The sequence below is a fragment of the Euleptes europaea genome, chromosome 11, assembly GCF_029931775.1.
Source record: "Euleptes europaea isolate rEulEur1 chromosome 11, rEulEur1.hap1, whole genome shotgun sequence".
Lineage (NCBI taxonomy): Eukaryota > Metazoa > Chordata > Lepidosauria > Squamata > Sphaerodactylidae > Euleptes > Euleptes europaea.
Window position 1 is genome coordinate 53,406,613 of NC_079322.1, and position 27,037 is coordinate 53,433,649.

The 27,037-nt window shown below is 40.9% G+C and overlaps 1 protein-coding gene across 1 annotated transcript; it reads right to left on the reverse strand.

Annotated features, from left to right (window-relative positions):
* Positions 1 to 7: 7 nt before the first annotated feature.
* GTPBP10 (GTP binding protein 10) lies at positions 8 to 17,764 on the reverse strand. Its single transcript, XM_056857632.1, has 10 exons — positions 17,732 to 17,764; positions 14,804 to 14,997; positions 14,614 to 14,705; positions 13,719 to 13,863; positions 11,210 to 11,283; positions 9,243 to 9,295; positions 5,842 to 5,949; positions 3,474 to 3,551; positions 660 to 783; positions 8 to 210 (listed from the first exon to the last, which is right to left on the reverse strand). The coding sequence occupies exons 1-10, from the start codon at positions 17,762 to 17,764 to the stop codon at positions 8 to 10; spliced, it is 1,104 nt and encodes a 367-aa protein (XP_056713610.1).
* Positions 17,765 to 27,037: the final 9,273 nt, after the last annotated feature.

Genomic DNA, 27,037 nt, shown 5'->3' on the forward strand with positions numbered 1-27,037 from the left:
GGAACATTTATATTTCCGAGAGACGTAATGCACAAAGTTGTTCCTGCTGATATTGTTCAATAGTCTTCTCAGCCTCTTCATCCAGTACTTCTCGTAAGCACATAATTAGTTCTTCAGTTCCTTCACCAGTATGTGCAGATATAGGAATGATTTCCTTGAAGATTAGAGTGTCTGCTGGAATCATCTCTTTGGGGAGTGAATGCATATGATCTGAAATGATACAAATTGATAGTTGATATGCACAGTACAATGCTGCTGTCAAATTCCCTAGAAATGTAATTTCACAACAGAAACAGAGGATGTAAATATTACAGATTCACTGGAACAGACTGCACACCATTCTTTTAAAACCACAGCTTTCCAGTATGTTATTCCATAATTTTGTAGTACTTTGCTCAAGCTTATTGTCAAGTATGTCCCAAATATAAGGCAAAAATAAAAAAGATTTATGCAAAGATTTATTATTTATAATAAATGTGACTACTAGTCACATGGAACATTAATTACAATAAGACTATAGGAGATAATTTTTCTTATCTTCTTCTTTAAAGAGTAATGGTTATCTTTCCAGAAATATTGATAACTCGTTAACTGCCTGATGTCAAAGGCATGTGAATATCTTATTATAAATAAAAGAAAACACACAAAAGCTTTTTTACCTTGAGGATTCTGTAATTGTTCCATAAGCTCATTAAAGTTTCTTTGTGCATTCGGCAAATCCATTTTATTGACAGCAAGGAGGGCAGGTTTGGCTCTAAGTTCTTCTTTATACAATTCCAACTCCTTCAAACACAAAATCCAATTTGTACTTGTAAGTAGCTGTCCTCAAAATTATTTTGTCCTCTTACAAGTCTTTTAATTTAACTCTGTAATTACTACCCAATAATTAATGTTTAGGATATGTTCAAGGTGAATGTACGCCTGTTGATTTCCAAATTAATTCAATAATCTGCTGAGGCTCCGTAACCCACATAAACAGGCTGCACATCTGAAGTCCATTCTCTTTAGAGTGCATAACAATTCATTCATCGCTCTTGATGTTATAGCAGTTGAGAACTATATTGCAAATGCCATCCGTGAAAAACACTACTGTGCTCTATGAGAGTTGAACCACATTATATGTTTATTATTTATTTATTATTTACATCCTCTATAGTCCGCCTTTCTCATTGAGACTCAAGGTGGGTCACATAGCACAAGACCATTTATATCAACAGGAATGGACAATGCAATAGGCTTTGGAGAAATTTGAAAATGAGCAGAAATCTGAAAACAGAGCTGAAACAAAGCATGAGCTTTAGCAGCATACTTAGTATAGGTTATAGTTTTAATGTTTCAGTTATGTATTTTAATGTTAATATTAAACTGTATTTATTGTTGTTTGGAAGCTGCCCTGAGCCCGGCTGTGCAAATCGAATGAATGAATACAAATCTAATGAATGAATAAATTCATTAATACAAATCTAATGGATGAATACAAATCTAATGAATTAATGAATAAATACTTCTAGGAACAGACAGTATGTACTATACACAGTAGTATAGTCCACAGTACCTATCCCTTTACCAAAGCATCTTTCTGAGCCATTTTGTTACACTATAGCCCTATTGTCTATGTAAAAAAAACTCTTCTGAGTAACTCAGTTTTGCATACTTTGTGGAAAGCAAGGAGGGTGGGTGCCTTCCTCACGTTATCAGGCAAGCCATTCCATAGGGTGGGGCCACAACAGAGAATGCACATGTACAGGCAAGAAATCTTCTGGGGGGAAAAGGCCCCAAACCAAATATCTCGAGCTGAGCGATGTTCTCAATAAGGTTTCTGCACCATGGCAGATGAACACAGAGGCAAGACACCACTACAAACATGATATTATATACCTCGAATAATATAAGTCTCTCAGATCTGAATTTGTGGAGACACTTTTTCTAAGCACAGTACATTGTGTAAACCAAATGGAAAAACAGAGCCACTTTGGGAATTAAAAGGATTTAATATTTCACTTACATCTGAAACTGAAGAGTCTGTACTATAGATATAAAACTGAAGTGGGGGGGAATCTATGTCAAATACACATCAGTATCAATTCTTTCAAGATACCTAGACTCTTCCACAACTCAGAAACATCCTGGACAATTTCCATTAATTGAATTTGCAATTTAATAGGTTTTTTATGGTTCTGGGCCCGGTACTTTTCAATATTTTTATAAATGATCTGGATGAGGGTGTGGAGGGACTACTCATTACATTTGCAGATAATACCAAATTGGGAGGAGCAGCGAACGCACCAGAAGATATAGAATTCAATGAGATCTGAACACACTGGAAAAGTGGGCAGATGAGAACAGGAGGCAATTCAACAAGGATAAGTGCCGAGTTCTACATCTAACAGAAATGAGGGTCATGCATACTAGATGGGAGATACACTTCTGGGCAGCAGTGTGTGTGAACAAGATCGTGGGGTACGGGTGGACTGTAAGTTAAATATGAGCAGCCAGTGTGACACAGGGACAAAAAAAGCTAATGCAATCTTGGGGTGCATCAACAGAGGCATAACATCCAAATCGCAAGATGTCATAGTTCTGATGTACCCGGCATTGGTCAGGCTGCACCTGGAGTATTGTGTGCAGTTCTGGAGGCCTCACTTCAAAAAGGATGTGGGCAGAATCGAGCGGGTGCAGAGAAGAGCGATGAGGATGATCAGGGGCCTGGAGACTAAACCCTATGAGGAAAGGCTGAGGGAGTTGGGAATGTTTAGTCTGGAGAAGATGAGGTTGAGGGGGGAAATGATTGCTCTCTTTAAGTATTTGAAGGGCTGTCATTTAAAGGAGGGCAGGAAGCTGTTCCTGCTGGCAGCAGAAGATAGGACTTGCAATAATGGGTTTAAACTGCGGGTGAAAAGGTACTGGCTGGATATTAGGAAAAATCTTTTTACAGTAAGAGTTGTTCGACAGGGGAATCAGCTACCTCACTAGCAGTCTTTAAGCAGAGGCTGGACAAGCACTTGTCAGGGATGCTCCAGGCTGATCCTGCATTAAGCAGGGAGTTGGACTAGATGGCCTGTATGGCTCCTTCCAACTCTATGATTCTGTTAGGAGGCTTCACACTTAAAAACTTTATATAACCCTGTATATGAGTAAGGGAGGGGAACTGTGGGAAGATGGCAGCCAGCTATTTCAGATGTCAGCTGAGCCTTCCCTTCCCTCCTGTGACAGGTACTTAAGGCTTGAGCCTGGCCAGAGGTGTGAGCCTTTTGGCAAAGGACAAAGGGCTCCTGGCCTTTCACTTGCAGTGCAGTCTTGATAAACTGCCCCAGTAGATCCCAGACCAGGATATTTAGAGGACCTTTTTTTGTTTGTCTTCATTATAGTTTATTTAAATTGTATTGGCATTTCTGTAAACTGCTTTGGGACCCCACTGGGGGCAAAAAGCAGGACAAGAAACATCCTAAATAAGTAACTATCAGTAACCTTACTTTTGCTAGCAGTAGTATAGTTTCAAAGGCTGTTCTGAAAGGTGTCTTAGCAGAAAGCTGAAAGCCAGATACATCAACCTGAAAAAAAAGTTTTAAAAACATACAAAATAAATACAACATTTTAAAAAGTCCTTTTACATATTTTCTACTTTACTACTCAAAAACCTATCAAGACAATGAACAGGGCTGAAAGAAACCCAGCAAAACAGACAAAGAATGGATGTTTTGAAACACAAAAGTAATTTTATAAAATACCATTCATTTTATTATTTTGAACAGTGCTCCTAAGGCATGGGAGCCGTAAACCATTTGTTTAACTTTCTGTCTTGCACTGTTATCCATGTAGCTCCATTTTACGGCATCCTTTATATAGTTTGATTTTTCTTTTTGCTTTTACTGGAATAATGTCACAAGTAGTTCTTTTTCCTCTTTAGCTACACAACTGTTTAATCCCAAATTATTCCCCACTTTCCCCAAATTATCTGAATTGATTGAAACAAGATGCTGAGCAGCATTGCTAACAAAAACCGATAGCCTTGCAGGTTAGACTAGTGAACGACTAGATAACGACTTCATGTGAAAATTTAGTTGCTATTTAAAGCTTAAATAATTCACAGAAGTAAAAATTTGGTCACCCATCCTGTGATCTATGACATGGTCCCACTCTGAGGAATTCAAAATCCAGAAGGTGAAAGAAATAAGGGAGTCAGCAAAGGATGGGAAGAGAGTGAGAGGAAAGACGATGCATTCATATAAATTATACATACTTAGCGTTAGTTTCAGTAGGGCACAGGGGTCTTGTCAAAGATTTAATGGAAGGTGTGGGTTTTGAGAAAGGATTGGGGACAGCAAGAGAGGTGGCATCTGGCAGGTGTTTGGGGAGGCCATTTCAGGCCAAATTGGCAGCAAGGGAGGAAGGGCAGAAACGTTTGAGGGTGGAGGAGACTTTCAAACAGCTGAGAGCGGTGAAGCTAGAGGAGTGAAGGTCAAGAGCAAAGATGTACAGACTGCTCACATAAGGGACAGTAAAGCAACAGAAGGCAAGGACAAGGAGAGCCAGGGTGGTGTACTGCAGGGGTTCCCAAAGTGGTTCCTGTGGGCACCATGGGGCCCTGTCGACCCCTTTGCTGGTTCCCACCAAGTGTCTTTAAGAAAGCAGGCACAGCCAGATGGGGCTTATGCTCAACAGGGGTTCTGATTGGCTATGCAGATATTTTAAAATGTTGATTTGGCAGCAGCTGCCATCATAGCACAAGGATCTTCACTGTATGACTGAAGATAAACTGCCGCAGCCTTTTTGTAGCGGCCATTTTGTGGCTGGGCCCACCATGCTGTGTTAGAATTCTGAACGTACCCGCACACTTGAAAAGGCTGGGGACCCCTGGTGTAGTGGTCAGAGTGTCTGACTGGGACCTGGGAGCTCCAGGATTGAATCCCCACTCTGCTACGGAAGATCACTGGGTTACTTTGGCCAGTCACTCAGCCTAAGCTACCTAGCCACTGTGTGGTTGTTGTAAGAATAAAACAGAGGAGGGAAGAATGATGTTATAAGCACTCCAGGTCCCACTGGGGAGAAAAACAACATATAAACACCTAAATAAGGAGTTTGTGCAGATCTGACAGCAGACAGGAAGCCAATGGAGTCATTTACAAAGGAGTGTCACATGGCCAGAACAATGGAACGTGAGCCATTTTGGCAACAGACTGCTGCACAAAGGTGAAGGGACTGATACAGCACCAGATCAGAAAAACAGCTGCAGCATTCAAGGTAAGAGAGCAAAGTGATAAAATTAAGGCTACATGCCTGTTCTGCAGGGTGGATAGCAACACTGTTAATATATACAGAAAGTGTAGGAGGAAAAGAGACATAATTCAGTCTGAGACAGCAAGCTAAATGGGCAATTAAAAAGGAAAAGGTCCCCTGTGCAAGCACCGGGTCATTTCTGACCCATGGAGTGACGTCACATCCCGACGTTTTCTAGGCAGACTTTGTTTGCGGGGTGGTTTGCCAGTGCCTTCCCCAGTCATCTTCCCTTTACCCCCAGCAAACTGGGTACTCATTTTACCGATCCGGAAGGATGGAAGGCTGAGTCAACCTTGAGCCGGCTACCTGAAACCGACTTCTGTCGGGATCGAACTCAGGTCGTGAGCAGAGCTTTTGACTGCAGTACTGCAGCTTACCACTCTGCGCCACGGGGCTCTTAACAACATGGTAAAAAATTTTAAAAAATAGTAAGAAGTCCATGGCCTGATGTAATTATCCAGTGTCCCATGATAGCTGTCTGACATTACTGCTTTGGGCAAACTACATTAAATAGAGCATCTCAAAGCTGACCCCCAAAGACACCCAGCAACCACGTGCTCTTACAACAAAGAGAAGCTCCTTTGTTCTTTCCACATGCTTCAGGAACTTGTGTCCTCTTCCTTTATTTGCATGTGCGCCTTCGATCAAACCTGGAAGATCAGCGACCGTGATCTAAGAAAGGGGGAAATGCCCACACTATAAACAGGAATAGGTCTGCTTGATTCACTCAAGAGCATATCAAAATTATAACTTCATTAAAAATGCATTTGTAATTACCCTGCCCCATTCCAAAAGTGAAAGGTAGGTAACCTAGTAGGGTTTTCAAGGCAAGAGAGACATTCGGAGATGGTTTGCCATTGCCTTCCTCTGCATAACGACACTCCTATTCCTTGGCAGTCTCCCACTCAAGTATCAACCAGGGCTGACCCTGCTTAACATCTGACGAGATCAGGCTATCCTGGGCCATCTAGGTCAGGGCTTTACATAATATATTCAGAACTAAACATATTCATCTCAGGCATTCCCCTAAAGCAGGGTACTTCTCTTCCCTCCATCTCCACCTTATATAGCTTCTCTCTGAATTTTGCAGTAAGTGTTAACCATAGTTTGACAAGACACTGAAACTGGAAAACAAAAAGATTAGCGCTCCCACCCCTGCCACTGGAATATGAAATCAAGGTTTGGACAGCAAGAGCTAGCCATAGTTTGTCAGTTCACATACGGAAAGAAAAAGGAAAGACGACACATATGAGCCAGTAGTTCCTTTCTGATCCCCCAAACCGTAGCTTGAAGGGTCCTCTGGATTGCGTAATTACATGTGTACCACGGAATGTCATTTTGCTGCTTGCTAATGATAGTGAACACAGTTCTTATGGACTGATCTTTTAAACTACCCCATGTAATCTTTTAAACTACCCCATGTAAAGCTAGTGAAATACAGAATGCCTCCGTTCTTTGAAGAATAAAGCAATTATGGATTAACTTGCAAGCCCCAAACCCTGACACGGGCAGAACTACTGATAAGGCTGCACTTTTAGGGGAAAATAAAGATGGAAAATTGTGTTCATAAATTCTATTTTTATTCATGCTATTGTAAAAAAAAAAAAGTCTACTATTAGCCACAATAATTTTGTTGACAGCCTTGTACGGATACTTAATGGGCTTTTAAAAACAGGATTTTACGCTGATCCTGTAGACACAAAATTACCATAGAAAACTTGACCTGGGACAGAAGGTTACATTCTTATCCATTTCTTACTATCTATTTGGACAAAGATTAAAGCATCATCTCCCAAGCGCTTTTTACTCATTTCACATCTGTGAACTCAGCTGTTTGCCCTGATGTGGTCAGACACCTCTTGATGCAAGTCTTTCATCTCAGGAGTGACATTTCAAACATTATCCCATGCACCAGCTATAGATTTTTTTACACATCAAAGTAAAGATCAGGTGGTACAGAATTAGATGTTTGGAGAAAGCAAGATGTTCAAAGGCAGTCCTCCGTTTCTGGGGGCTATATTTCTTCCCCCACCCCTCTGTGTTGCTCTGATTGTTTTACTTACCTTTCTCTTTCTTAGTAGCTTTCTCTCTGGGTAGTTTAGTTTTGCTTTTCTTTATCTATGTGATGGGTGGGAGGCATGCCTTTGCCAAGATTCCTGTTTTAGTTATCTTCTTTTTCTTTCTTAGGAGCTTTCTCTCTGGGTAGTTTAGTTTTGATTTTCTTTATTTATGTGACGTGTGGGAGGTACACCTTTACCAAGATTCCTCCTATATATTTTTTCTTCCTCTAACTAGAGGGAGGAGAGATTGTTTAGTTTATGGCTGTCTGTTTTGACCTCAGAGCTTGTTAGGGTCTGTAAATCTTTTAAATTTTGTTTTGAAAGAGCTGCTGAGTCCCCCAAGTTGTAGAAGACACTCTTTACTTCAAATTTTAGTTAAACAGACTTTTTTGATTGCACAGACTTTGGAGAAAATATGAGAAGTTAGACTTGGTTACTGGTAAATTAGTCAAGTCGAAAACTTTATATAATAAAGTTGATTGTATTTATCAGGTTCTTGAAGCTTGCCAAATGGGAGAACCCCTATATGGATCTCAGCAGCTTTAGCTAGGCTGTAGGCGGTGCAGGTTTCAATCTTGCATGCTCTTCTGCAAGCTCCTAAATGCATTTCAAACTCTAATTTACTGCTGTAAACTGGTTGTAGTCAAATTTCTCTCATGGCTTGGGTAGCTGCAGTAAAATTTAAACTTTAAATTTAAACGTGAACAATTTTAAGATTATTTTTAGGAAGACTGTTCAGTCATTTATAGAAAGGTGCGAAAGTGGACAAAATCTGAATGGGAACCGTTAAAACATCCTCAGTTTTACAAAACACCAACAGTGCAATTCTATGCTGAGTTACTCCTCTCTAAGTTCAACGTCTTCAGTGGACTTAAAACGGCATAACTATGCATAGGATTTGCACTGTAAATACACCATAATGATGCATTGTCCAAATGAACATCCTCAAAAAAAAAAAAAACATATACCAGGCAGAAATACATTTCTTAGGGTACAATATATATAAAACACGATTGTCTTGGTCATGCTCACCAAAGACTGACTGATCATGCCATTTAGCCTAAGGTTGTATACGTTCTAACAACTCTGTCTTGGAGGTCTGCCACAAAGTCAGGCCACTGCTTCCAGACTTTTAGGTGACTATTTCTCTTCTTAAAATAGCAGTCACAACTGGAGAGATTGCTTAGGAGTTCACTCCCAGGTACAGGACTGTGAGCCCCGCTGTCCTAGGGTACGAGGCTCCTACCCACTCCTCTGGAAATCACTAATATTACTGAAACATGGGGTATTTATTAAGCATCTAGAACTATACTTGCGGAGAGGTGATGTTTTATTGTTAAACACAGTTGTAAAAATATCAACAGGCAAAGACAAGTAAAGAAGAAACCCAAGAAATTCTCTCATTTAACTGTGCACTGATGTGGAAAGTTACCAGGTTAGAAAATCAACAGTCACATCTCAAAATGAAACACAGGCATCCTTTTCCCAAGGTCGGGCAATTTCTTACCCCCCCTCCTCAAGGGAAAAGCCTCTCTTTATTTGGGAGTGGAATTTTCCTTTAGGCTGGGTGCCCTTTGCAAATTTGGGAGAAGTTAATGGGGAAGTTAGGAAGGGTTAGCTGAAAATCTATTTAGTAAGAAACAGGAAATCACTATGTACCAGAATATACATGCTTCTTCAACCTGCCACTTCTGGGCATTTATTTACTTAGAAGAAAGTACTGTGGGTTGGAAAGGACAATAGGCGAGAGACACGTTACTGCTGCTTCGTGGAAGTGATTGAGCAGACAGTTCTCATGGAAAACACTGACAACAGTTTTATAAATACCCGGGATCTCCAAATCTTTTTTTTAAAGGCTTTCGACATCGCAACATCTTTAACACAACCTTCCTTTTTGGAACCAACCTGTTTGTGATCAGCATACGTAACTGTCCCCAGTTCAGGATTTATAGTTGTGACTGTGGGAAGAACAAAAAAGTTGAAAGGCGTCTTATGAAAACATTTCTTTTTAATATGCCCCTCACCCTTATTTAGGCTGTAAAGAGGGCAAAGACACAGCAACACAGAAGAACAGCTTTCTCAGAAGCAACCTCCTATACTTTGGACATGCAGTGATAGTTTAAAGATCAGTTCGCACCTAGTGCAAAACCTGAGAATGGGCTTTGTGCTCCAGCAGCCCTTCTTTCTTTCACACACTGCGATCCAATGACTTGCTTCTTGTTTAGTGCAAACCACGGTTTACTAACACACTCTGAACGGTAACCTTTGGTTTGCATGTGCCCTACAAACCAGAACTGCAAATCAGCTCCAAACTGTGGTTCACAATCCAGGTTTTGAGGGAAAGCACAAGCCACGGTTCTCCTCACAGTTGTGATTTAACAGCACACCGTATTCTGTGTTAAGCAACTGATTCAGAGCATCCTATCCTTCAGTTACCTCCATTGGGTGGGAATAAAATTGCTATTAAATCCCTTACAGAGGTGGAGTAAGCACAATGATGGAGGAGGAGGAGAAAGAAGAAGAAAGAAGAGCTGGTTTTTATATGCCGACTTTCTCTACCACTTAAGGGAGGCTCAAACCAGCTTACAATCACCTTCTCTTCCCCTCCCCACAACAGACATCCTGTGAGATAGGTGGGGCTGAGAGAGCTCTAAGAGAGCTATAACTTGCCCAAGGTCACCCAGCTGGCCTCGTGTAGGAGTGGGGAAACAAATCCAGTTCACCAGATTAGCCTCCGCCGCTCATGTGCAGGAGTGGGGAATCAAACCCGGTTCTCCAGATCAGACTCCACCACCCTTAATCACCGCTCTTAACCATGACACCACGCTGGCTCCATTGCACCTGTGTTAAACAATGCCAGTGGTTCAAGAAGCAAACATGGGCAACACTGGAGTGGGGGCGGGGGGACAGGACTGAAGCTTAAACAGAATCCTCTGCTTGCTCAGAAGTTGGTTCTACCGCCAATGACAACAAACATTACGTCAACAAAACAGGCAGTAGAAAGGAAAAGACAATCCTATCCCCAGAAACATCAGTTTCCCTCCTTAACAAACCGCTAGCAACCAAATTCTGCACTTCTGGTTCTCTAGGCAAGGGGACAAAGTGATGTAGCTCCATGCCAGGCATCTTAACATGTGATCTGTGTCCCCTAGAAATGCCAAGTTTAATGAAAGGGGGCACCTTGCACAAACAAGAAACAACCAAGGAGAACAACAGATCTATGAAGGCTAGATAGTCAACTCTCATCCTTTCAGATTTCTTACTGATACTTGCTTACTGGGCTCCAGACACAAACACCCACCAGGAACTTCTACTCCACTACTGTAACTATAGATACAAGGACAGGACTCCCAGCCTCTTTCCCATGGGAAAGAGGTTCGGCAGGGAGAAAGAGACCTCACCGCACAGCATGATTCCTGCACTCACTGACCCATCATATAAGTGCATGAAGCTGCCTTACACTGAGTCACACTACTGGTCTCTCAAAGTCTGCTCTGGCTGGCAGTGGGTCTCCAGGATCACAGGCTGAGGACTTTCACATCACCTTCTACCTGATCCTTTTAACTGGAGATGCCAGGGACTGAACCTGGGGCCTTCTGCGTGCAAGGCAGATACTCTTTCACTGAGCCACAGCCTATCCCCATCCCAAGCAACTCAGTAAGAGGGATGGCCAAGCATAACAGTCAACTTCCTACAGGCACAAAGTGTTTCGCTGCTTGCCCCCACCACTTTCCAACAGGCAGTGGGACAGGGAGGAAGAAGACAAAATTCTGTGTGTTCAGAGTGCTTCAGTTACCTAATGGAAGTGTTACTCCACAGGCCTTTGAGATCAGGGTGCCAACCTAATAAATGGAAATCAGTCTCTTACTTACAGGCATAATCTGCAATCTCAGGTGTAGCACGAGAAATCCTTGTTAGCAAAGACGACTTTCCTGCATTTGGAAATCTGAAAGAAAAAATAGGAATTCTCAATTTAATGTCTCATTGCTATTTTGTATATAGAAGTTAGAGCAATTATGGTTAACCGTACAGCTCACAGCATGGCTGTGGTTAGATGATAAATATAAAGAACGATAATGCTAAACCCAACCTGTCATGTTTCTCTCCACATGCGTCCTGGGATAAGTTTAGGAAACCATTACAATTGGATAAGTCATTGTTAATGCCAATTGGATAAGTCATTGTTAATGCCAATTTTCTATAATTAATATTTTCCTAGGCTAGAGTGACAGGAGCCCCATGGCGCAGAGTGTTAAGCTGCAGTACTGCAGTCAAAAGCTCTGCTCACAACCTGAGTTCGATCCCGACGGAGGTCGGTTTCAGGTAGCCGGCTCAAGGTTGACTCAGCCTTCCATCCTTCCAAGGTCGGTGAAATGAGTACCCAGCTTGCTGGGGGTAAAGAGAAGATGACTGGGGAAGGCACTGGCAAACTACCCCGCAAACAAAGTCTGCCTTGGAAACGTCGGGATGTGACGTCACCCCTGGGTCAGGAATGACCTGGTGCTTGCACAGGAGACCTTTACCTTTTTAGAGTGACAGGAAATTTTTCTCAGTGGGAACAAGTAGGATATGACAGACTTATCCTTCTGACCACTTTTTCCCTTGAAACCCCCATGACCTGGAGTCACCATGAATCAGCTGCAACTTGAAAGCACAATATTGTTATTACTATTATTCTCCCAAAAAAATTCCAAGTAGATCAGAGGAATTGTATATTTTCTTTTTCCTCTTGGACCTCGACCCTTGGATCACAGAAAAAGTAGCCAGATTTTGCGTAGCAGCTAGTATTGTTGTTTTAATGTATTATATTTGCTTATCTTAATATAATTGAGATAATTTTTTAATGTAACTTTTCCTGCAATGGATTTACTTTACGTGTGTTCTGGTCTTTGACTGTAATAAATATAGAATCATAGAATTGGAAGGGACCACCAGGGTCATCTAGTCCAACTCCCTGCACAATGCCAGAAACTCAGAACCACCTCCCTCTCCCCCACACCCCCAGTGACCAGAAGATGGCCAAGATGCCTTCCCTCTCATCATCTGCTTAAGGTCACAGAATCAGCATTGCTGACAGATGGCCATCTAACCTCCTCTTAAAAACCTCCAGGGAGGTATTACCCATGAATTGAATGGAATTCTTGCACTGGAAAAATTCACAGTGTGCACTATAGTGCTAGGTCTTCTTGGCATAAGATTTGTTTATATTGATAGGAATCCCACTCCTGCTCTGGAAGGATAAAGCATTTTGCAAGTGTGAGTTCAGAAAAGAGCAAATACTCCATTTTAATCAGTCTTGCTGAATATAATATACTCATGTGAACAGCAAAAAAAACAACAACAACCCTCCAGTAAACGGTAAACATATTACCATGTGATGTAGTGAAGAGAGTCATACTTGATAATGAACTAGAAGTTTTTTTGGGGGGTTGATGTTTTAAGAACCAAAATATTATTGCGGTAAGGAAAACCTACAAGCAGTATTTCAAAAGCGTTTCTCTGCTTCTTCAGGAATAATTTTATTTACATTAGAGCTAGATGCACTGTCTTTGAACATCAAACTGCACCCTTCTATATGCATCTCAATGTGATGTTCTCTCTGTTCTCCCCACATAATAAACATAAACAATATGATTTTTGTCTCTATATGGTCTAATGACAAAGCACTTACATATATACTGAAGTATAAAAGCAAACTCATATTGAGATCAAAGCATAAGCTTTCAGAGCACAGCTAAACAATCAAGCTAGAGAAATGAAGAGTTCCATGAATCACTTGAAATTACCCCTTCCTTACCCAAGGAAAAGCTAAAACATAATCTACAATTAAGCAAGGGAAGTAATTTACAAAGCTAAAAAATTTTCCAATTCCCTGTTTTGAACATCTGCCTTTTTGTTTCGGTACACATGATTTGTTGTACCATAAAGCCTCGAAGAGTTCAAAGGTTTAGCCAGAAAAAGAAAATGACGGAAGCACTTCAGGGATGTCTAAATCTATTTAGAACATGTTTATTCCGTCCTTCCTCCACAGAGAAGAAGAGGAATTGGTTTTTATATGCCAACTTCCTTTACCTTTTAAGGAGAATCAAACCGGCTTATAATTGCCTTCCCTTCCTCTCCCCACAACATATACCTTGTGAGGTAAATGGGGTTGAGAGAGTTCGGAGAGAACTGTGACTAGCCCAAGGTCACCCAGCAGGCTTCATGTGCAGGAGTGGGGAATCAAACCTGGTGCTCCCAATTAGAGTCTGCTGCTCTTAACCACTACACCAAGCTGGCTGCATGCAGGTAGCATAGAAATATCCTAATTTAAGTCTGCTTGAAGTAAAATGGAAGAATGTACAAAGAATCACTTTAACAGGACTGGGATCAAAAACTTACCCAACTAAGCCAACATCAGCTATAAGTTTCAAATCAAGATGAATACTGTAAGTTTGACCTTTGGAGGGCAAGAAATTCGTAACCAGAGAGCCACCAAAACCCCCACGTGCCACCAATAATCTGTCTCCTGGCTTGTTAAGTTCACCTAAAAAAAGTGGCACAAGAGTTTGAAAATAATATTGGTTTTGCACAACAGCAGACATTTACTTCAAGTTAACAGAAATTTCCTCTAGCATCTGAATTTTCATATTGCTTGGGAACAGACTATTTGCTTAGCAGCCATCTAATACAAAGGAATATATTCTGTCTGCATACCAAGCACAAGCAAAGCACTTGCTACTCTGGCATGCAGCCCTGAATAAAAGAATCAACCAAGCTTTATACCTTTTGCAATTTATAGGAGATAATGCATGTCAATCAAGAATATACAGCATCCAGGCATTCCAAGAGGATGTGGCTGGTGGGGGAGGGGAGTACACATCACATGAGAATTATGTCCAAGCTCCTTGCCCTACCTCAAAGAACATCGGCTCCTGTCAGGTCCCCATCAAGGTGAATCTCTGATACCAGTGTCTCTTGGATGTTTAGACTTTAAGGATACTACAACTAGGCTTTGGAATGTCTGCACTAATCTTAACCAAAGGGCAACTCCAAGGCATAGCATTCGTGCAGTTCACAGCAGTATAATTGCAAAGGCTCATGGGAAGGCAATAAAAAAGATAAAAAAGATAAAAATCCAAAGGGAGACAAGGCCTGGTCTCAATATAGTAAAATCTCACAACAAAACCCAACACAAGACCCTTTCAGCATGAAAAGAGACGTATCAAAAAGCATGCTAGACATACAGCTATCATATTAGTTTATTATAATATAAACTTTAAAAAAAAATCCATACCTAACATTTTCCCATTATCTGTAACGACTGATATTCCTGAAGGCACATTTACTTCAACATCTTTTCCTTTTGCACCTTTCAGAGCAGCAATCCTTTTAGGGGTGAAAAAAAGGGGGAAATACAAAAATTTTGTTTTCTGAAACAGGAGAAGGTGAACCACATTTGTCCCAAGTCAACAAAAAGTACTCACCTACTATTGGCCCCTGATCCTGCCACAAACCGTTTCCTAGGATACTGAGTCTTCATTCCCTTCAAGGTAAGTTTTCCTTTGGCTACCAGCCAGACATCACCACCATGTCCTCCTTCTCCACCTAATCGAGGATGGCCCATTCCACCAGCTCCTCCTTTTACATAGATCCTTAGGTCATCCATAAATCTGCCATACTGTCAAAAGAACACCACATTTAATACTGGTGGTTTTGTATTTATTAGAAAACTAGTTGTCATTTTGATGGGTGGGGGAATGTGTAGAGCAGGGGTATCAAACATAAGGCCTGCGGGCCAAATCCGGTCCCTTGAGAGCTCTTATCTGGCCCACGAGCCAGCTGAGGCAGCTACCCCCCCACTCTAAATCTGGACTGGTGAGGCCCGGCCAAATGATATTTATGTCATATCCGGCCCTCATAATGATTGAGTTCGACACCCCTGGTGTAGAGGATGGGCTTGTTTATTGCAAGGAGAGTATTGGGCATGTAAAGGCCACTGGGAGCCCTATCAGTCAGGCCAGAGTACCACCTGTAAGGATGGAGTGCACGCATTGCCCTTGCTTCAATGTTTTTGCAAAGTACAGTACTTCACTTTTCTTCATATTAATAAGTGCAACCATTCATTTAAACATGAGAATATACACAGGTCCACTGCAATATAATACTTATGGGCTGGAGCTACAGTAAGCTTTCTGTTAACAGAAAACACTTATGTCAGTGGAATAGCAATCTGTCTCCCCCCCCCCCCCCGCCCCATTGAGCTCCTTAAAATGCTTCTTCTAGGGAACAGGGAATGGCACAAGATGGAAATCAGGGGTTTGCAGGAGCAAAGAAGAACTGGTGGAAATTATATTTCTCCTTTTGTTAGTAGGAAATTTGGTTTACATCCCACCCAATCTGTCCAGATCATATGCTGTTACTAAACAGCAGGAATAGGGTAACTGAGCAAACAAAAACAAAACAAAAATTGCCTGACTGGTGTTCAAGATGGTATATACAGCTTCAAAAATGCAAACTATTCACACATTCTTAAATAATAAAACTGTAGGAAAATCAAGTTGCTTGCAATAAACCGAGTTCCTGGATCAAACAAGATAAATTTTGCAAGTATTACATTATTAAAATGTAACAAATAAACAAGAGAAGCTCCATATAAGCATCAATGCCATTGCTCTATTGTCATTTTATATGGAAATTCCAGGAAGACCTGCTGCATTCTGTTTTATTTCCTCTGTGCATTCAGGAGCTGTAGAGAAAGCACTGGAGAAGCATATTTAGAGGTCACTTCTATTTTATGTTTTTTCAGATCCATTTGTCCATGTATTATTATGGGATATTTCATACTAGGAACATTTGATCTCAATCATGTGTTTGACTAGACAAAGTTCTATATCGCTTTGCTAGGGTGCACAAGTTTTATTGTCTGCAATTTGATATCTGTAGACACTGTGGTTTTTTAATTTATGTAACATTTTCACTTGTGCTCATTCATTTATTTTTTCTAAATATGTTCATATTTTATATATGATTGTTTTAATATTAATGTTTAACATTAATTATTAATGTTCCTTCTACATCATGTTTTAGACCCCCTGATGAATATCCATGCAAAACAAACAAGGACTTTTAAAGTATCCATATAATAAATTTTCATTTTTCCACTGCACTATCGGCATATGGCCTTGCCTTCTTTTGTCTTAGCCTTTCAGGTGCCAATGGACTTCTGTTTGGTTCCTCTTATATGGAGCCAATGCAGTGATTACAGTGTTAGACTAATACCTGGGAGACTTGGGTTTAAATTCCCACACAGCCAAGAATCTTGTCAGGGGACATAGGGCCAGGAAAGGGGTATTCATGGCTATTAGTTAAAATGGATACTAGTCATGATGCATACCTATTCTCTCTAGTATCAGAGGAGCATGCCTATTATATTGGGTGCTGTGGAACGCAGTCAGGATGGTGCTGCTGCAGTTGTCTTGTTTGTGGGCTTCCTAGAGGCGCCTGGTTGGCCGCTGTGGGAACAGACTGCTGGACTTGATGGGCCTTGGTCTGATCCAGCAGGGCCTTTCTTATGTTCCCACACACTCAGCCTAACCTACGACCTACCTCACAAAATTGTTGTGTCGACACAAGGGAGAACCATGTTCCTTAGAAGGGCAGAATAAAACTGTACTGAATAATTTGTCTGCTTGAGGCTACTCCTCCTCCCCCTAATTCCAATACTATTCAGAATAGCCTAGCTGTAGCTTTCTTCAGTGAACATTCCGGATATGAAGACCAAGGGCATTATTGCTCCCACCGGGGGTTATGGAGAAGTTCATTATTTTTAATTCAACAGATATTTGTTTTCATGTTCTTATATCTCCAAAAAAATAAGACCACTTCTCAAAACCTACTCTTTCAATCTCAGTAGTAGAAAAAAGGCAAGAGTCCAGTAGCACCTTAAAGACTAACAAGAATATTTTCTGGTAGGGTATGAGCTTTCGTGAGCCACAGCTCACTTCTTCAGATACCTGAAGAATCTGAAGAAGTGAGCTGTGGCTCACGAAAGCTCACACCCTGCCAGAAAATATTCTTGTTAGTCTTTAAGGTGCTACTGGACTCTTGCCCTTTTTCTACTACTGCAGACAGACTAACACGGTTACCCACTGTGAATTATCTTTCAATCTCAGTTAGGGGAACGAGTGACATAGGAGCACGCACAAAAAAAAAAAAAAAGGAAAAAAGCCAGCTGTCTATCATGTATTTAGTAAATTTATATGCCAGTTCTCCAGGGATCTTTGCAAGTGGTTAAGAGCAGCAGGCACTTCCCACCACCAAACCTCAGCGGACTTGCACACAGCATACTCCTTGCGCCGAGCGCGGAAACTCCCCCTTCAGATGGCGCGTGACGAAGCGGAGGCTACACTAACCTTCCTCAGTAGGACTCGGCTGACCCACACCATGTCGGGGGAGCGAGGAGCTCGCCACCGCCTTCAGGACCCGGAAGGGAGAAGGCTTAACCGCGCGCGCGACAGGCGGAGGAGGACGCCGCGCAGACTAATGACGTCACGAGGCTGTAAGGGTCGCCCATCCGGGGGCGGGAGAGCTGAGGGGAGCGTGGCGGAAGCGAAGCACAGAGCGAGGCGGAAGTGCCGCGTGGGAAGTTTTGCCTTGGATTTGCCGCTCTCTAGGTGCGCATTTCCCCCCCCCATCCAGATTCTCAGAACTCAAAGGCCATTTATTCGTGGGAGGTTTTGCCTTGGATTTGCCACTCTTTGGTTCCCAACCTTTTTTTGACCAGGGACCACTAGGACTTTTTTGTTCGGTGCAGGGACCCCAAGGTTCAAAATAAAAATTCAGAGAATTTGAAAATAAACTTTAATCATAACTGTTAGTTAAACATTAAACTTAGAATAATATTTGAATATATATTTTTATAATAGATAACTGTTAATTGAAAATATTAATTGATTATGGGTTTATAACTTTGTTTCGTGGATCTTAATTTAGTTCTCACGGACCCCTGGGGGTCCACGGACCCCTGGTTGGGAACCAGTGCTAGATGGACGTTTTCCCCACCTGAATTCTCTTCTTTCTTTTTTTGGGGAAATATTTTTTTTTATTTTCTTCAATTAACATATCAAACATAACAACAATATCCAATAATAAGATTAACAGTAATATTAAAAAAGGCAAGTAATATAACAATATAATGACTTCCCCCTCTTCCATCCAGAAATAAATTGTATCAACTTTTGCTAACGAAACAAATCCCAATATTTTTATTTTCTAATTAATCGAATCTTATTATATCTAACATCCCCCCACCTGAATCCTCAAAACTCTGCAAGTGGGGGGGCTTGTTTTTGAGTTCTGAGAATCTGGATGGGGGAAAACGTGCATCTAGAGAGCGGCAGAGCCCCATGGCGCAGAGTGTTAAACTGCAGTACTGCAGTCAAAAGCTCTGCTCATGACCTGAGTTCAAGTCGGTTTCAGGTAGCCGGCTCAAGGTTGACTCAGCCTTCCATCCTTCCGAGGTCGGTCAAATGAGGATCCAGCTTGCTGGGGGTAAAGGGAAGATGACTGGGGAAGGCACTGGCAAACCACCCCGCAAACAAAGTCTGCCTTGGAAACGTCGGGATGTGACTCACCCCATGGGTCAGGAATGACCCGGTGCTTGCACAGGGGACCTTTACCTTTACCTTTAGAGAGCGGCAAATCCAAGGCAACCCCCCCCCCCCCATGCATAAAGACGAACCGAGCTGAGGTTTAAGGCTTCGTGGGCTGGGGGACCGACTTTTACCAGTTGCTTCTCGCTGTAGACTGGGCGATAATAAACCTGCTTTGTTTTGAAAGCGTCATTTCCCTCCCCCCCCCCCGAGACAACACATCTATTGCTAGTAGAGATGGAAAATAAAATGTACAGTGGAACTTGCCAGTAGGAAATGTAGTTGCAGACCCGCTGCGAACTTTGGCGCCTCTTTGATACTACTTATTTACACGTGTACCACTCCTTTCAGTCGTGGACAACCCCCCCCCCCAAAAAAATACAAAACGATCAACTCCAGATGAACCTGCCTTGCTTCAGTCCTATCCGACCCAGAGTCTCGTACTTTTTAGTTCCCTTCACCGCCGTTTTTCTCACTCCCCTTTATGCATGGGAGGTTTTGCCGCTCTCTAGATGCACATTTTCCCCGTCTGAATTCTCAAAGCTCTGCACGGGGGTTGAGTTTTGAGTATTCGGATGGGGAAAATGTGCATCTAGAGAGCGGCAAATCCAAGGCGAAACTTTCCATGTATGCAGGGAAGAGCCAGATGCAGCAGTGTGGACTCAGATGAGCTGCTGAAGGATGATCGTTACTATGTATTACATCTTCATTCTGCCCTCCTCGAAAGAGTGCAGGTGGAGAATAACTAAGGAAATGCCGGTAGGAAATGTAGCTCCCGACCGTATGATATTCTGTGGGTGTGACATGCTCTTCCAGAGTCATATTTGATACTTCCCAGAATGCAATGGGTCTTTCTTTCCAAAATGACCATGGGATTAATTTGTTAAATTGACCTGTGATGAGTTGTTAAAAGGCCATCAATGACAAAGCTTCTTTGCATCAGCTACAGACTTGACAAGAACATGCAGAACTGAATGACCTCATCACATCTGGCTGACAATCAAATTTTTAGTTTGATAGTTTTGAAGTTACTCTGATTCATGGAAGGAAGACAATAGTCCATGTTTAGGAATAGGGTTGCCAACCTCCAGGTACTAGCTGAAGATCTCCTGCTATTACAACTGATCTCCAGCCGATAGAGATCAGTTCACCTGGAGAAAACGGCTGCTTTGGCAATTGGACTCTATGCCATTGAAATCCCTCCCCAAACCCCACCCTCCTCAGGCTCTGCTCCAAAAACCTCCTGCTGGTTGCGAAGAGGTTGTGTTCAGCTAGTAACCAACTACATGACTGACTAGATAGCTGATCTGCCAGCGGAAGAAGTGTGTAAGACACTTTCTGCTCAAAACCTCACTGAATGAAAGTTAATGTGATTCCCATTTGCCCTTCCAAACAGGCATTTTGTCTACATTTCTTTTTCTGAAGATCCATATAATCAGATTTCTATTCTGAATACTAAGGATCAGTTTCAAAAGGATCAAATCTAGAGAATCCTTGAAACAATTTACCTCAAGCCATGAAAAGGTACTATGATCGGAAAGATCCAGAAAATCACAATAGTCAAGAACTTATTGTGACATAGGAAATGAATGCCTGCAGTCCTGTTCCTAACATGGAAGAGTAATGATCTTTGTGGCAGCTTCCATACCAGAGCTTTTGATCCAGTGTTATGACCAAACAGAAGCAAGCTTTTTTGCACAATCCACATGGCATCATTCCTCAGTCATGCTCTGATTGTCCTTTTCCTGTCCTTGATACACCCTTCTACAAACCTCCTTTGCCCTGATCTTTCTGGGAAGATCATAGTCAAAGCAGGTTTGTCCATCCTATGCCTGAAATTTTGATACAACTGAAAGGGAGGTAAATGCCACTTAGTTTTACAACCTGAGACTCATTAAGAACTACAAGATGAAGGAACGATATGAAAAATCCCTCCCATCCACACCTTCAAATCCCCCCTCCAGGACTTTTTGAGCTCTTGGAGGATTTAACAGAATTATTTCTCCTTTGTCCTCTCACCTCTTTGACTGATATTCAGCTGCTTTCAACATTCCAAGCTGAACAATTTTTAGTCATCGGGTAATTTAAAGGGTTTTCCCCTCATTTTCTTTTTGTTAATTTTTGTGTGTTTCTGCATACTTCAGCAGTCCTCCAAGTATAGAAAGAGCCCTCTCTTGACTGTAGATAACTTGGTTTTGTGGCTTTCAAATAACATAATTTAAAACGTTAAAACAATGTACAAAGTACATTAAAAGAACATTTTAAACCACCACTTTTAAAACACCCTGCATGTATATTCCATTTGAACCAAGCTCAAACTAGCTCTATGGAATGGTTCTGTTTTCAGTTTTGCAGCAAAGCCAGGGAGGTAAAATACCCTCTGCCCTTTACTAGGAGGCTTTTCTGCAGGCATGGAACAACTTAGGGTTGCCAGGTCCCTCTTCACAACTGGAGGGAGGTTTTGGGGCGGAACCTGAGGAGGGCGGAGTTTGGGGAGGGGAGGGACTTCACTGCCACAGAGTCCAATTGTCAAAGCGGCAGGTGAACTGATCTCTATCGGCTGGAGATCAGTTGTAATAGCAGGAGATCTGTAGCTAGTACCTGGAGGTTCCAGAAAATAGGACTCTGTGCTGTATAATGAATATAACAAACCAAGAACCAGCACAAATATAAATCGCAAATTTAAATATATTGGTGTTGAGGTGAAAAAGTGGTAGAATATAAATATATACAAATTACAAAATACAAAATACAAAATAAGCACAGATTGACAAATTGCAACAAGTGTTTTTCCAGTAAAAAAGTTCTGAGCAGACAATAATGATACTAGATACAATGTATCACATATAAAGGTAAGTATCCCTTGTAACTGATCTTGAGTTTAATAGGAGTAACAGTATCCTCTTTTCTTTCTTTCAGAATGAAGTAATAGACTTGACTTGGAAAATATCAAAGCTTGTCTCATAAATAGAACATCTGGACGTGTCATCTAGATCATATGAACACATTTCATTTTGAGCTTCATCAGCTATATAATCTGTGCATAATAAAATATTAATATCAATATTACGCAGTGTTCATTATTATCTTAAATAACCATCAATTTATGCAACAAAAATCATTTTAAATCTTATCCTATACAAAAAATAGACGATCATAAGTTCACCATAGTAGGTTCAGATTCTCAATGAGCCATAATGGCTTCTTCCAGAGATCTCAATGACGGGATAAGAGAAATGTCTCATGAGTGGGAATAAGATAATGCCCTTTGGGCATTATCACACCATGTCTGGGAAATGTGTGGAAAACATCTAAAGAGCAATGGTGCTCAAGGCGATTTGCTATTTCCCCCCCACACACTTCTGCCCGTTCTAATGTCTCTGAGAACGTCTCTGAAATGTTAGCCTTCTGAGCGCACCTCCAATGAAACAGCACTCCCAAGAGATAAGGGGGTGTGGAGGAGCACCGCTGGCGCTTCCAAAGCATTTCCAAGCTGAAACGGGAGGTCTGTGGTGCGTGGGGGAAAGAATGTAACGTTTTAAAGGGTTTGAGAGACATTTCCCAGACTGGGTCCGATAAGCCTCAAAGAATTTAGATGAAGGCAATAACAGACAAGGAAAGCTATCTTGTTGGCAACCCTAGAACAACCATTAAGAAAGCCCAAGGCCAGGATGTTAAGAAGGGACATAGCCAGTAGGCCCTGCTGGGAAGAGCAAACCTACCACACAAGGACATGCAGAGAAAAACAGTCCTCCGCGTTTAGATTTTCTGTGCAATTTCTCTATTGTAGAAGAGGAAGGAGGAAGGAAATTCTGCATGTAGGTTTCATATATTTCTTTCTGGAAGTTAAACTTAAATGACATATACGCACATATGCTATACTGGAACTGTGTACTGACAGAATCAGATAAAACAGCCTGAGTAAAAGGAGAAAATACATTAGCTGGTATTTTCCATGAACTTTACATCTATTTTTGGAAAGGTAGTATTTGACCCTAAATCTAAAATGAACATCTGAATCCATAATGACTTTTACATGATGTGTAACCTTTTCTATCCCTTTTACTTAAAGGATTATGCAGGGGATGCTTTTGAGCTTTATGACTGAGGTTAGTTGTTTGCTGGACAATCAACCTAATGTCAAAGTCTGTTTGACTTTAGGGTTTGTGAGTGGTAATTGCCTATAATGTAGATGCTTAAACTCCTTTTTAACCCTTTGAGAAGTTCAGTTGAGCCTGATGGGTTTATACTTCTCTGCATCTTATGTAATGTTGCTAACTCTGGCTTTTGTGTACTTTTATATGTCTAATTACTCAGATTGCACAGAGATATGGGTATTATAAATATCTTAAACTGATCAAGTGGAATCTTTCCCTCCATCTGTCGGACTGAGATGGAGGAAGCACTCACTGGTTTGGCATATGCTGGAAACTCTTCTCACTCCCACACCAAGATGACTGCTTATGGAGTCCCCCTTTCAGGGCTGCTCAGTGACATGGGTTTTCCCCATAATGATGCCAATTTCCTGCCCCAGCCCCCTCCTCTTCTACAACAATAATACCATTATAGCATCAAAGCACACTATGCATGCTTCCTTGTTAGACACCCGGAGGTAGTCACTCAAGCACAAAACATTGACTCACACACAAAAAGCCAGGGCAAAGTTGGTTTTTCACAGCCTCTTGCCACCTGCAAAGGAAACAACATTAAAAACTGCTGTAGTCAGATCTCTTAATTTTGCTGTGATGTCCATAACAACTTAAACATGTACTTTGGGTGGGGGGAGATACAGTGCTTGCATTTATACATATTCCCCATTAAACAGAAATTAAATTACTGTCTAGAAACTATTTAGTAAGCAATTGCCAATCATTGCAATGTTTTTGGGTATAAAATGGAACAGTCTTTTAAAATGCCAATAAATAATATTGACATTCAAATCACATTAAAGGTGAGGTTAGCTATATTAACCAGAATATTGTTACTTGCTACATTTTTTAAAAAGCAAACAGAACAAGAGCATGCACTCGGGTGTAGAGAATGATCTCTACCATTTTTATGGCAGAGAGCAGTACAAACTTGCTAACTATAGACTTCTGGTAGAGAGCTGGTCCAAGCAAGATGTCCCCCGAGATCTCTCGAGGGAACCAAGAGGCGTTCTGAACCGCCCCCCCCCCCAAAAAAAGCCCCGACTCCGATCCTAAATAGTGGATCGGAATGCAGGCAGTCCCCTGCTGCCAAAGAAGAGCGGTTTGGCTCCCACCTCCCTCCCGCAAGAGCCACTTGATGCGGAGGAGAGTTGGTTGAAGTCCCACCAGGCTGAGGAGGAACTCCACTGCAAAGAATGTCTCATGGATTTAGGCTGCGATCTCCTCTATCTTAAACTGTACATCGAACAAGCTAATAACAGAGAACCCCGATTTCCAACATCCGAGTAAGTTACATGAACCCCTTTTGTCAAATGATCCGATTTTAAATGACTGGAACTTTTTAAAATCGGCTAAAGACTCTGCACCCTCTCACCCAGGATTTTAAGTGATTTTCTGACTAAAGAGACTATCTATTTAAACTAAAAACTGAATTAGCAGGCAAACAAAACAATCGGAAAGAACTGAGTGGTGTAAATAGCTACCAATCGGCGGCTGTGGCGTAGCAGGGAAGAGGAGAAATCTTTCGCTTTCGATTCTCCATTCCTTTACCTTAGGAGAGTCCTCCAGCCACATTGTTATTCAGGAAGTGGCCTCTCTAGGATGACAGGAAATCACAGTGGGCTGTTGGGCCGGATGTGCCCCACTCAGTGTAGCAGCAAAATAAGTCCTACCTTCTTTAATCATAGAGTGGGAGCGACGGAAAGCCCACTGTCTCACAACTCCTGGTATACTTCCTGGAACAAGCTTCAAAGCCAAGCCAAAGCCTTCTAACAACTTAGTAGCTTTTTTGCATTGAGCTGCCTGCTTACATTTAACTTACCAGTCTGGAAAATATAGAAGCTACAGACAATCATGGAATGTAATTATCAAAAGATACAGGAAATGCTGGCCATGCAAACTGAATTAATACAGAAGAAGTTTGAACAGGTCTCCAAGCAACAGGAACAATCAGCCACACAAATGACTTTGACTATTACTCAAAAACTTGATGGCATAATAAATGAGATCAAGGAAATGAAAGATCAAATTACAGTAATGAAAAAGAGTATGAATAAGATGGAACTTTCAGTTAAAAACAATACTGAAGAATTGAAAGGAGTTACAATGGACATGAAATCTCAAGCTCAACAAATTGAAGCATTATGTCTCCAGGAAGAGCGAATGAAGGACCAACTAGCTGTTTTGGACCTGCAACAGAGAGAATCTAACCTGCGCATACGCAATTTGCCTGAAAGACTAGGGGGTACAAGAGAGACCATCATAAGATCACTTGCTGATATATTTCATTTAAATGAACAAGAATTAAATGATGCAATAAACAAGATATACAGAATCCCCTTGTCAACTCGAGTACAGAAAACAACAGCTAGAGAGATCTTGGTCTCTTTCTTTGACATCAGGATGAAAAATATCATTATGAAACTTCATTTGGAGAATCGTTTAAGTGTAGATTACACACAGTTAATAATTCTCAAAGACATTCCTCATCATCTGATTGAAAAGAGAGCCATCTACAAAGACTTTGCTGAGACATTGAGAAAAAAGGGAATAAAATACAGCTGGCTGTTACCACAAGGACTTACCTTTACTTATAAACAAGTTAAACACGCCATCAATTCGTTGGAAGATATCAAAAACTTTTTGACAAGAAATAATGAGCTGTCAGACCAGACTACAGGTATACAAAAAGAAGAATCAACAGCCCAAAGAGCAATGGGTAAAGATTGTCACAAACAGGTGACCACTTCAAGAAAGCATGTAGATGGCAACAAACTCCGGACAGAAGAAAAGGTTTAAAAAGAAGGGTTAAGAAAGTCGGAAGAATACTAATTTGACTCTTATATGGGAAGGGGGAGTAGAGGAAAAATGATATCAACTTAATTTTCTATTTGGGGATATATAAAGCTTTTTAAGATCTACTCCATTCTTTATGACAGAGATGAGTGATTGGAGAGAATTAAGCTAATGAGTTTTGTTATGTCTCTGTTTTAATTTTTTTAATGATTTTTTTGCTTTCTTTCCTCTTTATTATTAATATTATATTATTATTGCTTAGTAAAACGTATTAAATAAGGGGAAAGTATAATATTAAAATAATGATTTATAAGGATTAGAAAATATTAATACAAAGGAGATACTAGATATTTGAAGGGAGGGAGGGAGTCGGTGGGGAAGTCAACTATAATTAATTATATTTAATATTGAAGACATGCACCTAATAATTTTTTATTGATTCAAAGTTTGGTATATAGGATGTAATGTCAAATGATATATATAGTAATTATTGAAAAATAATAAAAATATATATTAAAAAAACTTGCTAACTATTAAAGGAGACCTTTCTTCGAGCATTTACACAAGCGATTATTTAAATTTGTTTGTGTATTTCCTATAATATGATATTTCAAATGTAAGAACATATGGAGCATGTGCTCCAGCATCTCTGTTTTGATGATATGCTGGAATGATTTAAAAATATTATTATTTTTGCTTGGTATTTATTGCAGTTACCTGCCTTAGGTGTGGACTGCGATAAGAGGAAAGTGGGGTAAATAAATAGAACACCTGTTGACTAGAACATTTACCAATATACCACGGTAACAAGAGGTGTAGCATGTTCTCTGAATTTCCAGCTTTCACTGAAATTACCAATGTGATATGCCTTTTTTTTTTACTTATATCTCCACAATGGAGGGAGACTAGAGACTTACTTCAAAAAGAAAGAAAAAAAGAAAGAAAGAAAGAAAGAAAGAAAGCTGAGAATTCATAGAACCAGCTATTCCTATTGTTAAAACAGTATATTAATATTATGATATTCTAGTGCCAATTTTTAAAAATAAGTCTCCTGGTGGCGAGGGGTGATGGATGCTGTGGGGAGAAGTTAAGGGAACATGGCTGCCAGGAATGATTAGAATAA